Consider the following 17,592-nt stretch of genomic DNA (forward strand, 5'->3'; position numbering starts at 1 on the left):
TCAGCTGTTCCCCTCCTTGCATGGGCAGACTCTGGCATGTTTGAGCAGCGTAAGTGGCCATGCATCCGTGCATCCAACATCCTAGGAGAAGCCTCCAGGAACAGCAGGAGGCCCTGCTGGGCTAAGTTCTCAGGCCACAGCAGGCCACAGCAGGCCAAGACCCTGGAGGAGAGGGAGCCCTCACCTGTGTGCTCCTACCTGGCCTCTGTGCCAGGGCCACCCAGCAAGACATCAAGAGGCGGATGTGCAAGTCCATAAAGGAACCACACCCCCAGGACACCAGTGGAGGCCTGTGAGGCAGGAAACAGCTTGAGAGTCACTTTTAATTTTCAAGACACTAAAGGACTTCAGTTTGTCATTTGGTCAGACCATGTTTTCAGTATTGTATGACTACTACTAAAGGGTTTACACGAACAAAAGTTAGAAGCAAATCCTCTAACTTGGCTCCCTCCAGCACCCACGATCCCCTGGGCTCACCTGCTGCTCCTCAAGGTTGTATCATTGACTTTTCCAAGTAATCAAACACTGCAATCAACTTGGTGGAACATTGAGCAAGTCTCAAAATAGCACACAGAAGTAACACACGTGACCCCCTCACAGAGCTCCTGTTGCTAAAGCTCACGATGAGGTGAAGCTGTCAAGGCAGGATGATGCGTGGGCCAGGCCCTGCTCCCACCAGGGCCACCAGCTCCATGCAAGAGGTGGTTAGTAGAGACCTGATGTGGGCAGGAGGCCATAAAACCTTTATGCCAGACTGAGGCTTTGTCACATTTCAGGAAGGGAAAGGTAAGTGATTATTATAAGCCACACAAAACAAATCAGCAATTGCTGTACGAGGCCACACATACAGGTAACTGACCGCAGGATGGGCATCAGACCTGTCCAGAAGTGCACATGCGATCCTGCTGCAGACACCCACTTTGGCTTTGGAGGAAGGAAAGAGTGCTCACTCTCCGTCCTGGGCCATGCGTCAGCTGTCAGAGGGCAGCAGGGAGCAGGCCCAGAGAGCACACAGGTGAAGAGGCGGCACCGACTCCCCTAGAGGTCACAGGAGCTTCCACAACAGGAAACCCTGTCGGCAAAGCTGGACCTGCCCACCAACAGGAGGGAAACCATGCCGGTCCCCCCTTCACTCTCAGACCAGGAGGAGCACTGCCCCCTCACCCCGTCCTGATCTGACCAGGACCTTCATGTGGAATGAGGCGTCACAGTCCTGCAGTTCAGGGTAGGTCCATCATTCCAAAATTAACTCATTCAAACACAGGAGAGAAGTCCTATGGCCACCCAGAGAAACCACATGGCAAAGCCCAGTGGACTGCGGAAGCACCCTCAACCCGAGGTGGACACCTTCAAAACCCAAAAGGGTGGACCACCCAGCTAGGGAAATACTGGACACTCCTGCTACTGGGACAGGAAGGGGCAGCCACCGTCACCTGCTTACCCATCATTCCAATGGTGGGTCTAACAGTGCCTGAAAGGTAGAGAGAGAAGCCTACTCCCCTTGCACAAACCAGAGACTACAGGAGCCCTCAGGAACTGCAAAGCCCCAGAACAGTCCTTCCTCTGACCCCAGGGTCCTGTTCCAGGACTAACAAGGACACTAAATCCAAGGACACTCCTCCCTTACATAACATGGTGTAGCATAGGCAGGTACCCAAGCACACACCCCTGAACACTGCAAATCTCTGTACTACTTATATCTAATAAGCATAAATGCTGCCTGGTCTAATGCACTGTTCAGGGAATGATAAGAAAAGCCCACGTGTTCTAAACAGATACAGTTTTCCCAGTTTTTCTTATCCCCATTTGCTGAATCCACAGATGTGGGAGCCTCAGACGTGGAGAGCTGACTGAGCAGTAGGCCCTGCCCACCCAGAGGGTCCATGAAGACCCCAGTGGGCACCTAACACTGGACAGCACCAAACCTCATACACACCACCTTCGATCTACATGCCTCTGATAAAGTCTGATCTATAAATCAGGCATGGTGACATCAACACAAAACGAACCATTCCAGCCACACACGTGAGGTAAGTCACGTGCACGTGGTCTCCGACTACAGGGCACTCACCTCCTTCCTGTGATGTGAGGTATCTGAAGCACTTCGCTGCTTCTCCCCAGGTCTGTGTTGTCAGTGCTGCTTCTCTTATGCTCTAGAGCCACCACCATATAAACTGAGGGTTACTTGAATATGAGCTTTGCACCACCACCAGTCGGTCTGATAACCATGGCTGTTCAGAGGGACTGACAGGTAGGTAGCATAAACAGCACAGACACGCTGGACAACGGACGGCTCAGAATGCAGCGGCAGCTGTCTACAGACTGTCATGAGACCTAACCTAAAGCGTTTCTTCCTGGAATCTTCTAAGTATTTTTAGACCCTGGCTGAGGATGGGTAGCACACATCAGAAAGTAAAACTATAGGCAAGGTTGGGGCAGTGGTGGACACTACTGCACTGAATCTAGCCAAGATCCCAGAGAGTAAGATCAACATACAAAATCAATTGTCATAACCAGCAGCAATAATTTAAAAATTAAAGTTTTAAACTGACTTAGAAGACCATCAAGAGTAAAGTATTTAAAAATCAATTTCACAAAAGACATGCAAGGTCCCTATGCTAGAAACTGCAACACACTGCTGGGGACAATGAAAGAACCCAAACAGGAAAATCGTATCACAAGTTGACAAGTTCAACAGAGATGGCAACCTCCAAAACACAGATACTCACAGCTCTCCATCAACCCCAAGAAGATGGGCACCCAACTCTGGAGGCAATGTGTGACAACTAGGCCTAGAACCAGGGTGATCTCAGAAGAAGCTGAGGACTCACCTCCCCGATTTCCAGGCCAATCACCAAGCCACGTGGTCAGGTCAGCAGGAGCTGGCACAGAACAGGCACGGGTGTGCCCAGCAGTGGTGCCCAGACAGGACCCGTGCTCATGGCCAGCTGGCTGACAAAGGCACCGTGGTGATCTGATGGGGGGGGACTTCTGGGGGCTTTTTCAACAAATCCTGACACAACTGAATAACTAAGGAAAAAATGACTCAAGATGGGTCACACATCTAAAAAGAACCACCAGGATGAAGCTTTCAGGAACTGTAGGAGAAGATGGTGGTGAAATTACAGGAGAGAACTATTTTTTGAAGAAAATAATTGCTAAACGTAAACCAAACTGAATTTCTCAAAAACTAAAACCTTCACACCAAGAGTCTATCAGAAAAACAAATGTGCAACTAAAAAAACAAAACCACAGCTCACGGATGTGATGAAGGACTTGTGTCTGAAACCACAAATCAGTGGCAAAAACCTCCGCAAGCCCGACTCAAGAGGGACAGAGACTTAGAATGCAAATGAAGACCCCAGGGGCAGCACACCACACCCACCAGAAGGCCGAAAGTTCCAGTCTTGATGGCAGTCCCGGCAGGGCAGCAACCCAGGCGTGCTGCTGTGGAACAGCAAGGCCACTTCGGGGGACATTCCGGGCATTTCTTACAAAGCCAAACACATTCGCCATTCGATCCAGCCATTCCCCTCCCTGGAGTTCGAGGGAAAGAAATGAGAACAGGCATCTACCAAGAGACGTGACCAATGACCCACTAACAGGAATGACCGTGGGTTGAAGGGGCACAAGGTGACCTTCTGGAGCGTTCTAGATCTTGGTTAGGGCAGTGGCTCTATAGCTGGAAATGTTCATCAAAACACAATGAATTATACACTGAAAATAGAAACTTCACTATGTGAATTTTACACTTTAAAAAAATAACAATAATGAGACCGTGATTCTGAGTATTCAGGTTTACACTAGTCTCAACTTTTTTTGGGGGGGGGTATCACTGGGGATTGAACCCTGCTCACAGGGCTCTAGCTCTAGCCAGAACGCACAGTGGCCTCCCTTGCCTGGTGGCCCAGAGAAAGGCAGAGCAGAGTCGGTTTCCCTGGCTCCTCTTCCCAACAGCATTAGGGCAAGGGCACAGCCTGGAGAGCCCCAGGGCAGCGGAGAGGAGCCCAGCCGCTCAGCCGCTCGGCCAGGACACCTTTCTCCTAGGGTAGCTACTTGGCGGCTGTTTTCACAGCTGAATGGGATGCTCACTTGGGCCACAAGACTCAAGTAGAAACTCGAAGTCAAGCCTCTGCACGCTGCTCCGAGGGTCCACAGCAGGCTCTTAACCACACCTAACTCATAACACCCGGTTTTTACTTTCTTCCCAGATTTGCTGCAAGGACATTTACCTTTGCTCCAAAAGGCGGGAGCAGGGGGATTGGGGGACCCAACCCATAATTCCTGTGATTTATTGCGCAAATGAACATGCAAAGAAAGAAAATGACATTTTCCCCTACAAATTATTTGGTGCCTGTGATTTTCTGAACACGGGAGCCAGATGGTTCTCATAGACTGAAGAGCATATTCATGTAGTTCAAAGGTTTGCTTATTTTTTAGTCTTAAAAAAGGCTATATTGATTGTAACACGCGGCTCTACAGGAAAAGCCCCGACGGTGGGGGGAATACTGATATTTATTACCACACTCGTGCTCATTACAGCCGTCTCTGACAGGGGTCCATTAAAATCAATTTTTATGTTTCTTATGTATTTTCTTTATCTAATGTTCTTGGCATTGTGTTTATTAGCCAGTTAAGACAACACCGGGCATAAGAGTGGGTGGTTTTTTTCCTTCTGTCAGGAATAACGGGAACTGTGATTTTAACACGACTCTCGGTCAATAAGAGGAGGAAATGAAACGCTGCATTTCAGAACAAAGCGTTAGAGAGCACTTTCCATTTATGCTTTTACAATTAGAGAAACTCGGTGAGGATCATGCAAGAGAAACACACGTCCCCTGGGAATGGTGAGCCGGTCAGGCTGAAGGCCCTGCGCCCTGCAGGCTGTGCTCACTGCCTCCAGAGGGCCTAGATCCCGACACCGCATCCCACAGAGGAAGCACGACCTCACCCAGCAGGCCGTTCACCAAAATCCCAGGCTGGCTTAAAAAAAAGAGATAAGGCACGTATTATCCAGCCACCAAATTCCCAGGGACATCCCCACAGCGCACGCCTTAGAGAATCAATGCTCAATCAACCCCTCCTTGAAGGCACAGGGGAATCCAATGCCCTGGAGCCACTCATCGGAGGTTAGGCCCCATGTTAACTGAGATGGAGTTGGGGCAACCTGTGGGGGCAGACAACAGGAATGTCTGTGGCAGCAGGGCTCCTCGTTACCCTGTGGCCAACAAGTCACACTAGTTGCTTTCAGCTGGTGCCCCCCTCCCCCCACACACAATGGGTGGCACGCACTCACTCGGTGGAGGTCTGTGGGCTCAGGAGCCTTATCCGGTGCAGGCCCTGGTCACAGGCAGACAGCTCGATCTTCCCCAGCGGGCTCTCCAGCACTTTGTGTTTCAGGACACAGGCCTTGTCCATTCTGCCAAGTGCCTAGAGAGAAAAGATTTGAGGTCAAGTAAGGAGCATGTGCAGAAGGATCTGGCTGGTCTCACGCACAGCAGAGGCACCAGCTGTCTACACACAGGACATAGCCCATGTCTTCTTGGCCTCTTTCTCCTGGTTGGAATGTGTCACATTTGCAACAGTCACTTTCAAGACAAAAAATTACCTCAATTACCTAGAGCAGCCAACCAACACCACCCCTCTGCTCGAGTTCCTTTAATTACTGCATTCTTCACCTTCCCCCATCTTCAACCAATACAAAGGTAGAAAGAAGCCGAGCTGGGCCAAGTTCTTCAAACAGTTCCTAAAACTAAGGTAACCTTGCTTTCCTAAGAGGACGACCAGAGGACTGAAACAGGCAAACAGTCTGGACGCCTGGGGCTGGCTCAGTGGTGGACATGCTCGGGGATACCAGAGGCCCGGAGGCCCCAAGGCCCAGGTGCAGCCCCTGGTCCAGCAGAAAGAACACAGTGAGGCCTGCAGTCGTGCAGAGAGATGGGGAGACCAGCCCTGCTCGGGCGGGTACCTGCTAGCAGGCTTGGGTGAAGGCCTGGGAGGAGCTGGTGAGGGACGAGTGACCAGCCCGGCAGAGCAGCAGGACAGGACTGTGCAATGGCCATCAGCCTGGGCCCAGCCACTGCCTCTGAAGTTACAAAGGGACCAGCTCACGGTCCCCTGGGGAGGAAGGTAGAGGTCCCCTGCAAAAAGCCAGTCCCATGTCCTCTTGGTGCCTGGCCCACAGATCTGTCACCTTAAGTCTACTGCTTCTGAGAGACCTGGCAGGGTAGGATGGTCTGAATCCTTCTCCCCTGTGTGTCCTGTACTTTTCTACAGCAAGCGTGGGTTTACGCCACGAGGAGGAAGATCTGGTCTACTCCCGTGCACACTGCTGGTGCAGGACAGACGGCGAGAGCTGCGTCCCTGGACAGAGCTCAATGTCCGACGTCACGTCAAAGGACATCGATACTTTTGGAGCCACATAAACTGAGGCAGGAACCGTTCTGAGCTTAAAAGAAGGTTTGAGTAAAGTGACACAGCAAGCGGGAGTGCACCCCCAGCCAACGCCACGCAGCCCTCCCCACCCTGGGGTCTCACCAGGACCCTGTGCTCAGCTTCTGCAGATCCTCACCCTGCCCTCGCCTCGGGGTCCTGGCACTGTGGCCCACTCCCCTGAAACGTGGCCGTGTCACCCAACCCCCAGCCTTCCCAGGAAGCCTTCCTAGGACACCCACCCCCCACCCTCGGGCACCTCCCTCCCTCGGCTTCACTTTCTGGTCCAGCGCTCAGGACGGTGCACTCTGTTTCTGAGCTGCGTTGCCTCCACTAGCACACAAGCTCCAACACAGGTAGCAAATATGTGCCGGTTCCAGCCAGTGAGTGAGACGTGTGTTGAGAGTTCTTTTTATTAGATTTAAGGTACTTATAGCAGAAGGCACCATCCACGCCCCGAGCTTTCTTATTATGACAGATATGATGGCTGGAGCTATGGCAACTAGCTTGTGAACCAAAGGGAAGGCTGGGTCCCAACACTGAGCCACCCAGGCACCCCGTCTCCGGAAGTACTGCTGGATGTTGGCTTGTGTCAGAAGCAGAAGTCCACCTGTTTCAAGGCAGGGTTCTAGGGACTTCCTCATTTTCCAGCCCAGAGGCGTCCTAGCTGACCTAGTCCTACATTCCCAGTGCCTGGCGCTTCACAGGTGCTTCACAGTTTTACTTGCTGAAAACGTGAACTAATTACATGACGTGGTGAGCCCGACTGAAGGAAGGACCCAGAGGTCGCTGTGAGGTTAACGGGTAGCCAGGCCTGGAGGCCTGGGGTCCAGGAAGACTTCCTGGAAGAGGCAGCATGGCAGGAACTTGAGTCCCTTTCCAGGAGGAGGAGGGGAGACAAGGCAGGGCTGAGGGCAAGTCGTGGACCGTGAGGACCCAGGTGACTGAGAACAGAGGAGGGAGCCCAGCCACTGCGGGGAGAGCAGCCTAGTGTGAGCGGAGGCCATGGTGGCAGCGCCGTGAGGCCAGGCATGGGGACACGAGGAGACAGGTGGCAGCAGCAGCCTGAGAACATGAAGGGCAGTGGGGACCCCCTGGGAGGCCGCAGTCCCCACCAGAGAGGGGGTCACGATGGGGGCTGAAGCCAGGGGTCTGACCTGCGCCTGCTCCGAGGGGCTGAGAGCCAGGGCACAACCCTCTTCTCCAACTCGGCTTGCAGCTGCCCGGACAGAGGCCACCCTGGACACAGGGGCCGCCAGGACATAGGGACTCTCTGGACACAGGGACCGCCCTGGTCACAAGAACCACCCTGGACACAGGGGCCACCCTGGACACAGGGACCACCAGGACACAGGGACTCTCTGGACACAGGGACCGCCCTGGTCACAAGAACCACCCTGGACACAGGGGCCACCCTGGACACAGGGACCACCAGGACACAGGGACTCTCTGGACACAGGGACCACCCTGGTCACAAGAACCACCCTGGACACAGGGGCCACCCTGGACACAGGGACCACCAGGACACAGGGGCCGCCAGGACACAGGGGCCACCAGGACACAGGGACCGCCAGGACACAGGGACCACCCTGGTCACAGGGGCCACCAGGACACAGGGTCTCTCTGGACACAGGGACCGCCCTGGTCACAAGAACCACCCTGGACACAGGGGCCACCCTGGACACAGGGACCACCAGAACACAGGAACCACCCTGGACACAGGGATCACCTGGACACAGGGACCACCAGGACACAGGGACTCTCTGGACACAGCGACTGCCCTGGTCACAAGAACCACCCTGGACACAGGGGCCACCCTGGACACAGGGACCACCAGGACACAGGGACTCTCTGGACACAGGGACCGCCCTGGTCACAAGAACCACCCTGGACACAGGGGCCACCCTGGACACAGGGACCACCAGGACACAGGGGCCGCCAGGACACAGGGACCGCCAGGACACAGGGACCACCCTGGTCACAGGGGCCACCAGGACACAGGGTCTCTCTGGACACAGGGACCGCCCTGGTCACAAGAACCACCCTGGACACAGGGGCCACCCTGGACACAGGGACCACCAGAACACAGGAACCACCCTGGACACAGGGATCACCTGGACACAGGGACCACCAGGACACAGGGACTCTCTGGACACAGCGACTGCCCTGCACACAGGGACTCCCTGGACACAGGAAGGGCTGCCCTCCTGGAGGCCACCAGCAGGATCTGAGGGGAAACAGCAAGGCGAACGGCCTGCCCAACCACTCAGTCCCAGCTTGCTGAACAGACAACCTGGGCACACAGCTAGGAGCCCGAGGACAGACAGGAGGCCCGGTGGGGCGCGGGCAGCCGCGTTCTCGCAACACTTCCCAACAGCAGTGGGCACAGGCGTGTGCACACAATGTCACCCTGGGTTCCAAGAGGACCACAGGCCAGGGCATTCCTGTGCTGTGGCCAGCGTGGGGTCCGCAAGGTCTGCCTGAGGCACAGGCGTGTCCTGGGCTGCCACTTCTCCACGGCACTCCAGTCCCCAGCTGGCAGAGCCTGCCAGCCTCCCACAGGGCTGTGCACCCACCTCAAGCCACAGGAGGGGTGACATTAACTGGTGGCAAAAACAAAAAAATTAATTCTTCATGGCTATTTGGAGACCTCTGAAAAATGAAGTGAATTTCATTTCATCTCCCTTTTAACATGAGTGGCGTTTAAGTGACAATGTGGCCAGTCCCCACCACAGTGCAAGCCAGGGGCCCAGAGAGGGCAACTGTCTTCTCCCCTCCCCCTCGCCATTTTCCAGGCCTGCCCATGTCCAGACCGCCCCCCAGGACCATCTGCACCTTTCACTCCCAACCACTTCCATGCCAGGAGCCGGAGCCACAGAAGTGCTCAGAAATAAGTGTGTGTGTGTGTGGGGGGGGGCACCTGCCTCCTCAGTCAGCAGTTCCCATCAGGCCAAACCCTCTGCATCATGTGGGTGCAGGGAGGACCCGCCCAGGACCCAGAACAGACCAACAGAGCCAGCCATGGCAAGCCGAGCTCAGCAACCTCCCTCAGCAGAGAATGAGGGGAAGAACAGGTCGCAGGGTGGACCTGGCTCACCCTCAGCCCACTCAAGATCCGGCTGGGGAGTGTTGTCCTTAGAGAAAAATCCCCTGGTGTCAAAAGCCAGGAGGGGAAACGCTGCCTTCCTTTCACGGGCCCTAAGGGGGCCCCAGGAGAGCAGCAGGGGAAGCGCAGGGCTCCCCCTCCCCACCCAGTATGAAAGCCCGCAGGAAGACACTGGGAGAAGCAAAGGCCCCCCAAAAGGTCTGCAAGGGACTGGGGTCTCCCGGGGACTGTGCTAGGTCCCCTTCAACAGAAGCCCAAGTATGGCTCAGCTCCTTTGGCTCCAACGACCAGTGAGACGCAAACGTCTGCCTAACAACCCGGGCAGCTGTCTGGATGTGCAAGTGGGAGTGGAGCCAGAGTTGCTCAAAACCTCACTGCAAAGCCTCTTCCAGAAAAGAGCGGTTCCTCTGGTTTCCCATCAGTTCCTGCACAGCCAGCTACGCGCACGGACAAGCGGAGGACTCTGCACTGGAACCACACGACGAGCCTTCCAACAAAGCTGCCTGATCGGAAGCCGCCTTCAGGCGAGGCTGCAACCTGCTCAGGTGTCGCTCTCAGACCCCAGACCAGGAGCCACGGGAGGTGTGGGCAGGCACACCTCACCAAGACTGCCATGGACATGGCCCTGCAGGCACAGCCCTTTTCTGATGAATGGTGCTTTGATGTTAAGAAGACTGTGACCTGGGGCATTGGGGACAGGCTGATGGGCCCTGGCAGCAAGGTTTCAGAAACACCTCCAGCCAGACCTGTGTCTTGTTCGAGTCCACCCGGTCATCTCAACAACATGCCACTTATGACACATGACAGCACAGATGGAGGGGCACAGCTGAGGAAACCAGCCCTGGTCTTAAAACCCAGAGGCTAGACACGAACTGGCACCGTCCACATTTAAAACCCACTTATGACCCATCACGAGGAAGGCAGGAGTGCCACTCCCTCCTGGGTGACACCCCAGGGCTGCTTTGAATCTGTGCAGTCAAGGACAGTCCGGGAGCAGCCAGAAACCAAACCACGGGGTCGTAGGTGTACAAAACACACAAAGCACACAGAGAGAAGGGCGGAGAACTTGTGTGTGCACAGACTTGATGACCTGCCCCAGAAGGCCCCGGAGATGCAGGCGCTTTAGAGAAGTGGTCCAGGTGGGACCACCCCATGTGTGCACCTCTCAGGTCAGCTGCACAGCTCAGCATTCACTGGAAATGCATCCACGAGGACACGGAGGGCTCTGAGCCATCTCGAGGACCAACGCCCGTTTCCTTGGGCAGCTTCCTGTTGTGCAAACCGCAGCAAATCCACACACATGCCATGCACCATGCCCAGTGGGGCTCGCCCGGGCCCACACAGGGCTCCCGGAGTGTGGCTGCAGGGGGCAGCCACCGAGTGCCGTCCTGTCCATCTTCTCGCTCTTCAGTTGTGTGGAGGAAAAATTTTGATAACAAAATGCAGACAACGTGGAAAATATCACGATTTTTTTTAAGGAACAACAGGAGGCTTGCTGTGGGCGGCCTCAGGCAGGGTCACGGAAGCAGGAAGCCACTTGTCCCCTGGGAAAGACACTTTCAAAGGAAGAAGGGAAGCGTCACTCTGCAGCTGGGTGTCAAGTCACCCTGCGTCACTCACTTCTTGGCAATTTACTGAAATAAGGAATCTGAGGACTTCAGGGAAGCAGAGACCATCACAACCAAAGGTGAGCCTCTGCTGCCCGGCGCTCAACCCAGACCAGAAAAATCTCCTCACAAAAAATGAACAAACTCAGGCCTCCGACCAGGACCTTACTGTGCAGGGGCAACAGCCCGAGGCCTGCCACAGGGACCTGACCCTGACTCTAGCATCCCTGGCCTCCGGCACTGACTGCCTGGAAACAATGCTGAGGCTCTGGCGAGGACAGGACACGGCACCCACCACGGAGCTCCGTGTGTCCTGCGGCTTAAAGTCACACCGTGCTTCTGCGCCTCTGACAGGGCACAGGTTAGAGGAGAAGCACTTCCCAGCCTGGCACCTGTGGAGGAAAGACACCCCATGCACCCGAGTCCCAAGCCACCCCCTCAGCCTCAGCAGCAAGCCGACACCTGAGCCCCTTGACTCCCACATCCCATTTTAACATCAGGCAGGAACGATTCATTTATAATTTGCTATGGGGAAAAAAATGAGAAAATTCCCCATTTTCCCTTGCTTAAATCATGCCTGCCAGAACACTCCATGGTGAGGTCGGGTGACCCTAAGCATCTCCCCGGCTGGACAGGGCACTCGCCAGTCATAGGTGTATGCCCAGGGCCACTCTGACACAGTCTGCAGCTCACGCTGCCCACGGCATAGCCCCACAGTCCGGGACGCTCCTCAACTCCAGGCTCTGACTAAGGTGCTGGGCGGGACAGCCCATCAGGAGGAAGGCAGGGGCAGGCTGTGCCCAGCGCCACGTCAGTTCCCGCAACTTGTGACTTGGGAGCTGCAGCTTAAATATGTCACAGCAGAAAGCACCCATCCTGCAGAGCTGACGTATGGGGAACAGGAATGCACAGGGCATGAGGAGGTCTCAACTAGGACAGCCACACAGCCGGGGGTCCCAGGCATCACAGGGACACCCGCCTCGGCTCAGGAGCTGGACATGCATTCCTTGGTGCAGGACTCCCCTGGCAGACAGCAGGGCAGGCTAAAGTCACCCCACCCAGGAAGAGGGCTTGCCAGGCCCAGGCACACTGCTTGTGTCTGCCACCGGGCTGTGGGGCAAGGCCACTGATGGCCAACAGCCCTCACTGTGGGCAGCTGGATTTCCACCTGAGAAATGAGCTTCTCTTCAGGGACTCACTAAGGGGCAACCAGCTCGCATGGAGACTCGCTAGACCTTCCCAGGCTTGATGACCATCTGTGGTGGCCACAGACCAGAGCTCACTGTGGGCGCCCACCAGAATCCTGGGCCATCTCCAGCCAGTGTCCAGGAGTCATGTACTCTGACCACGGGTGGGAACCACGCTGTAGCCCCCAGGAGGCCTGAGACACTTCCTGCTGTGGACACACGGGGCAACCGGCCCCTCTGTCACTCCTCCCTGACCTCTGTGGAGGGACCTCTCTCACTCCCTTCAGCAGCATTCCCCCGGGCACTCCACAAACCCAGTAAGGCGCTCAAGGTCAAGACCGCAGGGCCATCTGGACATGCTAATTGCAGCTGCACGCAGGGCTTACCCTAACCCCACCTTCCCCAGCTCCCGGACAACGACCGCTTCTCCACCGCAGCACGCAGCAGCAGCCAGAGAACAGGTCCTTTTCGTATTCCTTCTGCCCCAGGTCAGCCCATCTCCCTCCAGACCCCCTCAAGGCTGCCATGATCCACTGGCCGGCTTCTCTCCCAACAATTCCAGTCTTCAAACAGGACTGCCCACGTGAGTCCCCGGGCTTCCCTAGTGCCTGCCAAGGACAAACCCAAGACCACGAGGCTGGGTTGAGGCCTCTCACCATCATGAAAGGATGCTGGGATTTCCTCATGTCCTGGCAGAGAGGCCTGCAGAGCCACCCACCTGCCACCAGGGTCACCTGCATGCCAGCCCCCGAGGCAGCAGAATCAAGTCCTCCTACCCTTGCTGAAGACTCGCCGCTCGGTGTCTGCAGGGAAGAGGCTCAGCGGAGGAGCTCGCGATGATTTACGATTTGGTGTCCCGAACAGCGGAGCCTGGTGTTCCAGACACGCCCGGGCAGCCACGGACGAGCGGGGCCTTGATGACACCTGCTCTGACGAGGACTGGCGCTCTTGGAGGGACAGCCGCCATCCAACCCAAGGCCACACAGCCACGGAAACGTGCTCGCTGCCAAACAATTAACCCGAGGCTCCAGTCCACACGGCAGGAAATTTTATGTTCTAAATTAGTTACGTTATACCCGGAGCCGATCAGAGGCTTGATAACTTGAACATATAATTCTATGCCTTTTACTCTTTAAACAATAATTCAGTCTAATCCTGCAGCGGAAGCCAAGATTTCCAGACCAAAAGTGCACTTTCCATTTGATTAAATACTAATAAATGCAAGAATGAAACACCGGTCTTTTATCTTACAGTAAATTCTTCAACTAGCACACACTCCAACAATTAATTTCTTCTCTGGAGAAAGGGACAGGTCCTTCCCCTCACAGACAGCTTCGCAGTCTCAAGTCTTAATTACCACAGTTAAAACTGAATTTATCGTCGTCCAGGGCTTACAGAAAATGACATCACAGCACAGGTTCCTGGCCTCCTGGGGTGACCTGTCAGTGGGCAGGCCCGTGGGGGAGCACCCTGGGCCACCACTGGGCAGACAGAGAATTAGCACACCTCCCTCCCACGGGACAGGCCACAGGCACAGAGTAACAGCCCCCCGCCCCGCCAGGCGTGCAAGTCCTGGTGACACTCGTGGCACAGACACACGTGTACGCCCCACTTGGCACCATTGCACACGCTTGATACTTTACCCATGAAGGAAGAAAATGCTGCCCGCGGAAGACGGTAAATTCCACAGAACAGAAAGCCATATTTGCTTTCCATCCTTATAAACCCAGAATGCAGCAGGGCACAGTGGCACCCGCCTGTGACTCCAGCAGCTTGGGAGGCTGAGGCAGGAGGATCACAAGTGCAAAGCCAGCCTCAGCAACTCAGGGGAACCCTAAGCAACTTAGCTAGACCCTATCCCCCACCTCAAAAAAACAAAAAAGGCTTGGGCTGTGGCTCAGTGGTTAAGTGCCCCTGAGTTCAACCCTTAATACCAAAAAGAAACCAGTTCCAAGTTCTTCCCAGGGTATTTAAGTCAGGAACCAGTGAGGGGTCAGGCTGCCCCACCCAGCAGGCAGGACCAGGCACATGGGCACACAGGACAGCCCGATTCCTGGATGACTGGCACTCGCTCATTAAAAGGAATTAAATGACAAGACAGACCCTTCAGGGAAGAGCCATCTTGCTCCCCTCACTTCCTATGGCTGTCTCCCTACACCAGCAGCTCCACGCGGCCCCGGCCCCTGCCCACGACCCATACCCATCTGGGCAGAAGGAGATTTCCCTTTTGGCCATGCCCCTCAACAGTCAGTTCAAGGTCCCCAACTGGAGTATGCAGCCTCCTCCAGAATCACACGGCCTGTCTCTCGCCCACAGGTGGCTGTGTGCATTCCGTCTAGGGGACCATCACCGCCACCAAGGCACTTCTGAAGAGGCAGTTCAGGACATAATCCACGGTCGTGAGAGAGATGCTGAGCCCAGGCAACTGGCACTCCTGACCAAGGAGGAGTCCGGCCACAGCAGGAGCAGCAGAGGTGGACGCCCCTCTGCCCCACCTCCCGGGCAGACTGTGAGCTCCAAGTGCACACACAGCGCACCTGCACTATGGCCACCTCTTCAGAAGGGAGAGAAGCAGCCACAGGACACATTCGCCCTGCACATGTGGCCTCAAAAGGAATCTCTGACTCCTCTTGTCCTTACCTGTCCTCTTGCCACCACAGGAAGCAGGGCAGGGGTGGACTGATCCCTTCCTCTCAGGTTGCGCCAGCCTGCTGGGTGCAGGTCAGCGGATGCCCCATCACTGCCCAGCCTCAGGAGCTTCTTCAGTGCACCCAGCTCCTGGGCCCTGGTGCTATGGCAATGGTCAGACCCAGCCGCCTGGGGAGAGACGTGCTGAGCCTGCTCAGACTAACAACCAAAAGCAAGGACAGGGAGGCCGAAACAGCAGGACTTCTTTCTCACAGGGTGGAGGCAGGAAGCTCATGATCAAGGTGCACACCCCCACCAGGCCTGCCAGAGGCCACCTCCTCACTCCTCTCCACCTGGGGAGGGACAGATGAGCCTCCCCACTACAGCACTGGTCCCCTTGCTGCAGGAAGGGTTCCCAAAGTCCCTCTAGACACCAGCACCTCAGGGTGACAGGCCTTCAGACCATAGCAGTGGGTCAAGAGAGGACCGAGGACCAGATGGAACCAGAACAATCCAGTGGCCCGTGTGAAAATTTAATGTTTAATGTAGAAAAATCACTTTTGTCTCAAGTTGGTTTGAGATATTTTTATACACATGGGAAAAATACATATAAAATCCACATTTATACACAGAATCCATGTTTCAATAATAACAAAAACCATCCTGTAGCCTATTTGTCTACAAATGACACAATGACAAAGTACTGTATAAATATTTTTCCTTGAAAACAGGGATTATTACAAAATTATATGTAAGCTACACCCAATCTTCATTCCAATAATGGAGGAATATAATTATTTCTCTCTCATGCTGATATAATCTCACTCTACAAGGAACACCTCCATAGAATATTTCAAAAACTAACAAAAGTGTAAAACCTTGAGAATGTTATTACCAAATTTAGCAGGTACATTTTATCTAAATTACAGCAGAATGAATTCTTCAAACAATATTCACAGATGAAAACCTCTTGGATCTGTGACGTTCATTCCACAGGCAGCTGGAGGACAAATCCCGGCTGTGGAGAATGAAAAGGCTTCGACGATTAGCTACTTCTTCAGACTCCACGATGCTGTCGCTTTCTCCTTCCTGCAGGGTGTCCCGGGCACCTCGCCCACACCCACGGTGTCCGGGCACTGCTGAGCCACCACTCAGTAATGACTCCGTGACAAGGCCGTTTGCATCTAGTGTACCTCCTAGACATGGCCGTCTCTCTGACGGCGGAAACCTGAAGTTCGAAAGAGCAACTTCCCAGGGCCAGATGGACAGGGCTGGTGACCGCAGAGCATTGAGCTTGCCACTGTGGTGGACGAGGTACTGATCCATATGACATATATGACACGTCACGATATAAAGGAGGACATGGATACCGAGCTCTTGTGTTCAGAGGTCCCCAGGAAATCGCTAAAGCAGGTCTTTAAACTAAAATGAATGGATGAGAGAAGGTGGAGCGAGCATTCGGTGGGTGGCAAAGGAAATGTGGAACTGTGAAGGTCACCTGGGTGAACGATGGCTGCCCCCTTCTGCAAGTGCTGGGAACAGAATGGGCCGATTTCTCCTGAGCCCCATCATTTGGGGTCTGCAGACACCTGGCAAGGGAGATCGCCTGCCCTTCTCAGCCAGCCACACAGCCAGGTGTGAGCCTGAGCTGGCTGAGTCAGCAGCCAGCCCCCACCACAGTAAGGAGCAGTGCAGGGCCCTGGGAGGACGCCTCCTGACCAAGTGCCATTCCCTGCAGGGCAGCCGGTCCTGGGAACTCGGCACACACAGATTCCACCTGGCAGGCTGAGCCAGCCCGGGTGCCCTGAGCCCAGGTTATGAGGAGGCCCAGGAGGGCTCCAGGCTGCTCAGGCAGAATTCTCCTGGGCTCTCTGCCTCCTGAGGGCCCCCAGAGGTCCTCTGTCCTTTGCAGATCAGCCCCTCTCTGATCCCAGCTTTCTGACTCATAAAAACCCGAGCGCCTGAGGAACAGCCTTGAGAAGACAAACCAACCCAAATGAGGCACCACCAAGGCCACTAATGTGGGTCCCTAAGCTACTCTGATCACTAAGACGCTTAATTCCTGATCTTTCTTCATGGTATTTTACAGAAAATCTGTGCTGTGCAGCACCTGGCACTGAACTGACTCGATTCTCCTGCTCTTAGCCTATGCCTAATCCCATCATCCAGCGCTTATGTATCTGGTGTGTGTGTGTGTGTGTGTGTGTGTGTGTGTGTGTGTGTGTGTGTGTGTGTGTGTGTGTTTTAGTTGTACATGCCTTTACCCATCTATCTATCTATTTTTTTTTTTTTAATGTAGTGCTGAGGATTGAACCAGTGCCTCACACATGCACGACAAGCACTCTATCGCTGAGCTACAACCCTGGCCCTCTTATGTATTTTTCATTTTTGTCACTAGTTATACTTCTATAAAAATCCTAAAATTCTTCCTTTCCTCATATCTGATATAGATCAATAAAATTATGAATTAACCAGCGGGGCTCTGATGCGTGACAGAGCGTGAGAGGCGCCAGCCATTCCCAGGTCAGTGCCCCAGTGCCCAGCATGTGTGGACCCTGCCTGGCCTCTCTGCAGGCGGCCACCCTCAGGTGAGGCTCTGCAACACTGGGCCCTGCCAGCCACACCGCAGCAG

At 54.7% G+C, this 17,592-nt stretch overlaps 1 protein-coding gene across 3 annotated transcripts in view; it reads right to left on the reverse strand.

Moving 5' to 3' along the window:
- Positions 1 to 17,592, reverse strand: part of Mgmt (O-6-methylguanine-DNA methyltransferase) — a 227,458-nt gene that overhangs the window by 171,236 nt on the left and 38,630 nt on the right. For all 3 annotated transcript variants that reach the window (XM_021723283.3, XM_078024202.1, XM_078024199.1), the window contains one exon: positions 5,297 to 5,430. In XM_021723283.3, the coding sequence (XP_021578958.1) occupies positions 5,297 to 5,418 (122 nt within the window). In that variant the 5' untranslated portion in view covers positions 5,419 to 5,430. The remainder of the gene's footprint in view (positions 1 to 5,296; positions 5,431 to 17,592) is intronic.

This window comes from Ictidomys tridecemlineatus, chromosome 1 (assembly GCF_052094955.1).
Source record: "Ictidomys tridecemlineatus isolate mIctTri1 chromosome 1, mIctTri1.hap1, whole genome shotgun sequence".
In the NCBI taxonomy this organism is placed as follows: Eukaryota; Metazoa; Chordata; class Mammalia; order Rodentia; family Sciuridae; genus Ictidomys; species Ictidomys tridecemlineatus.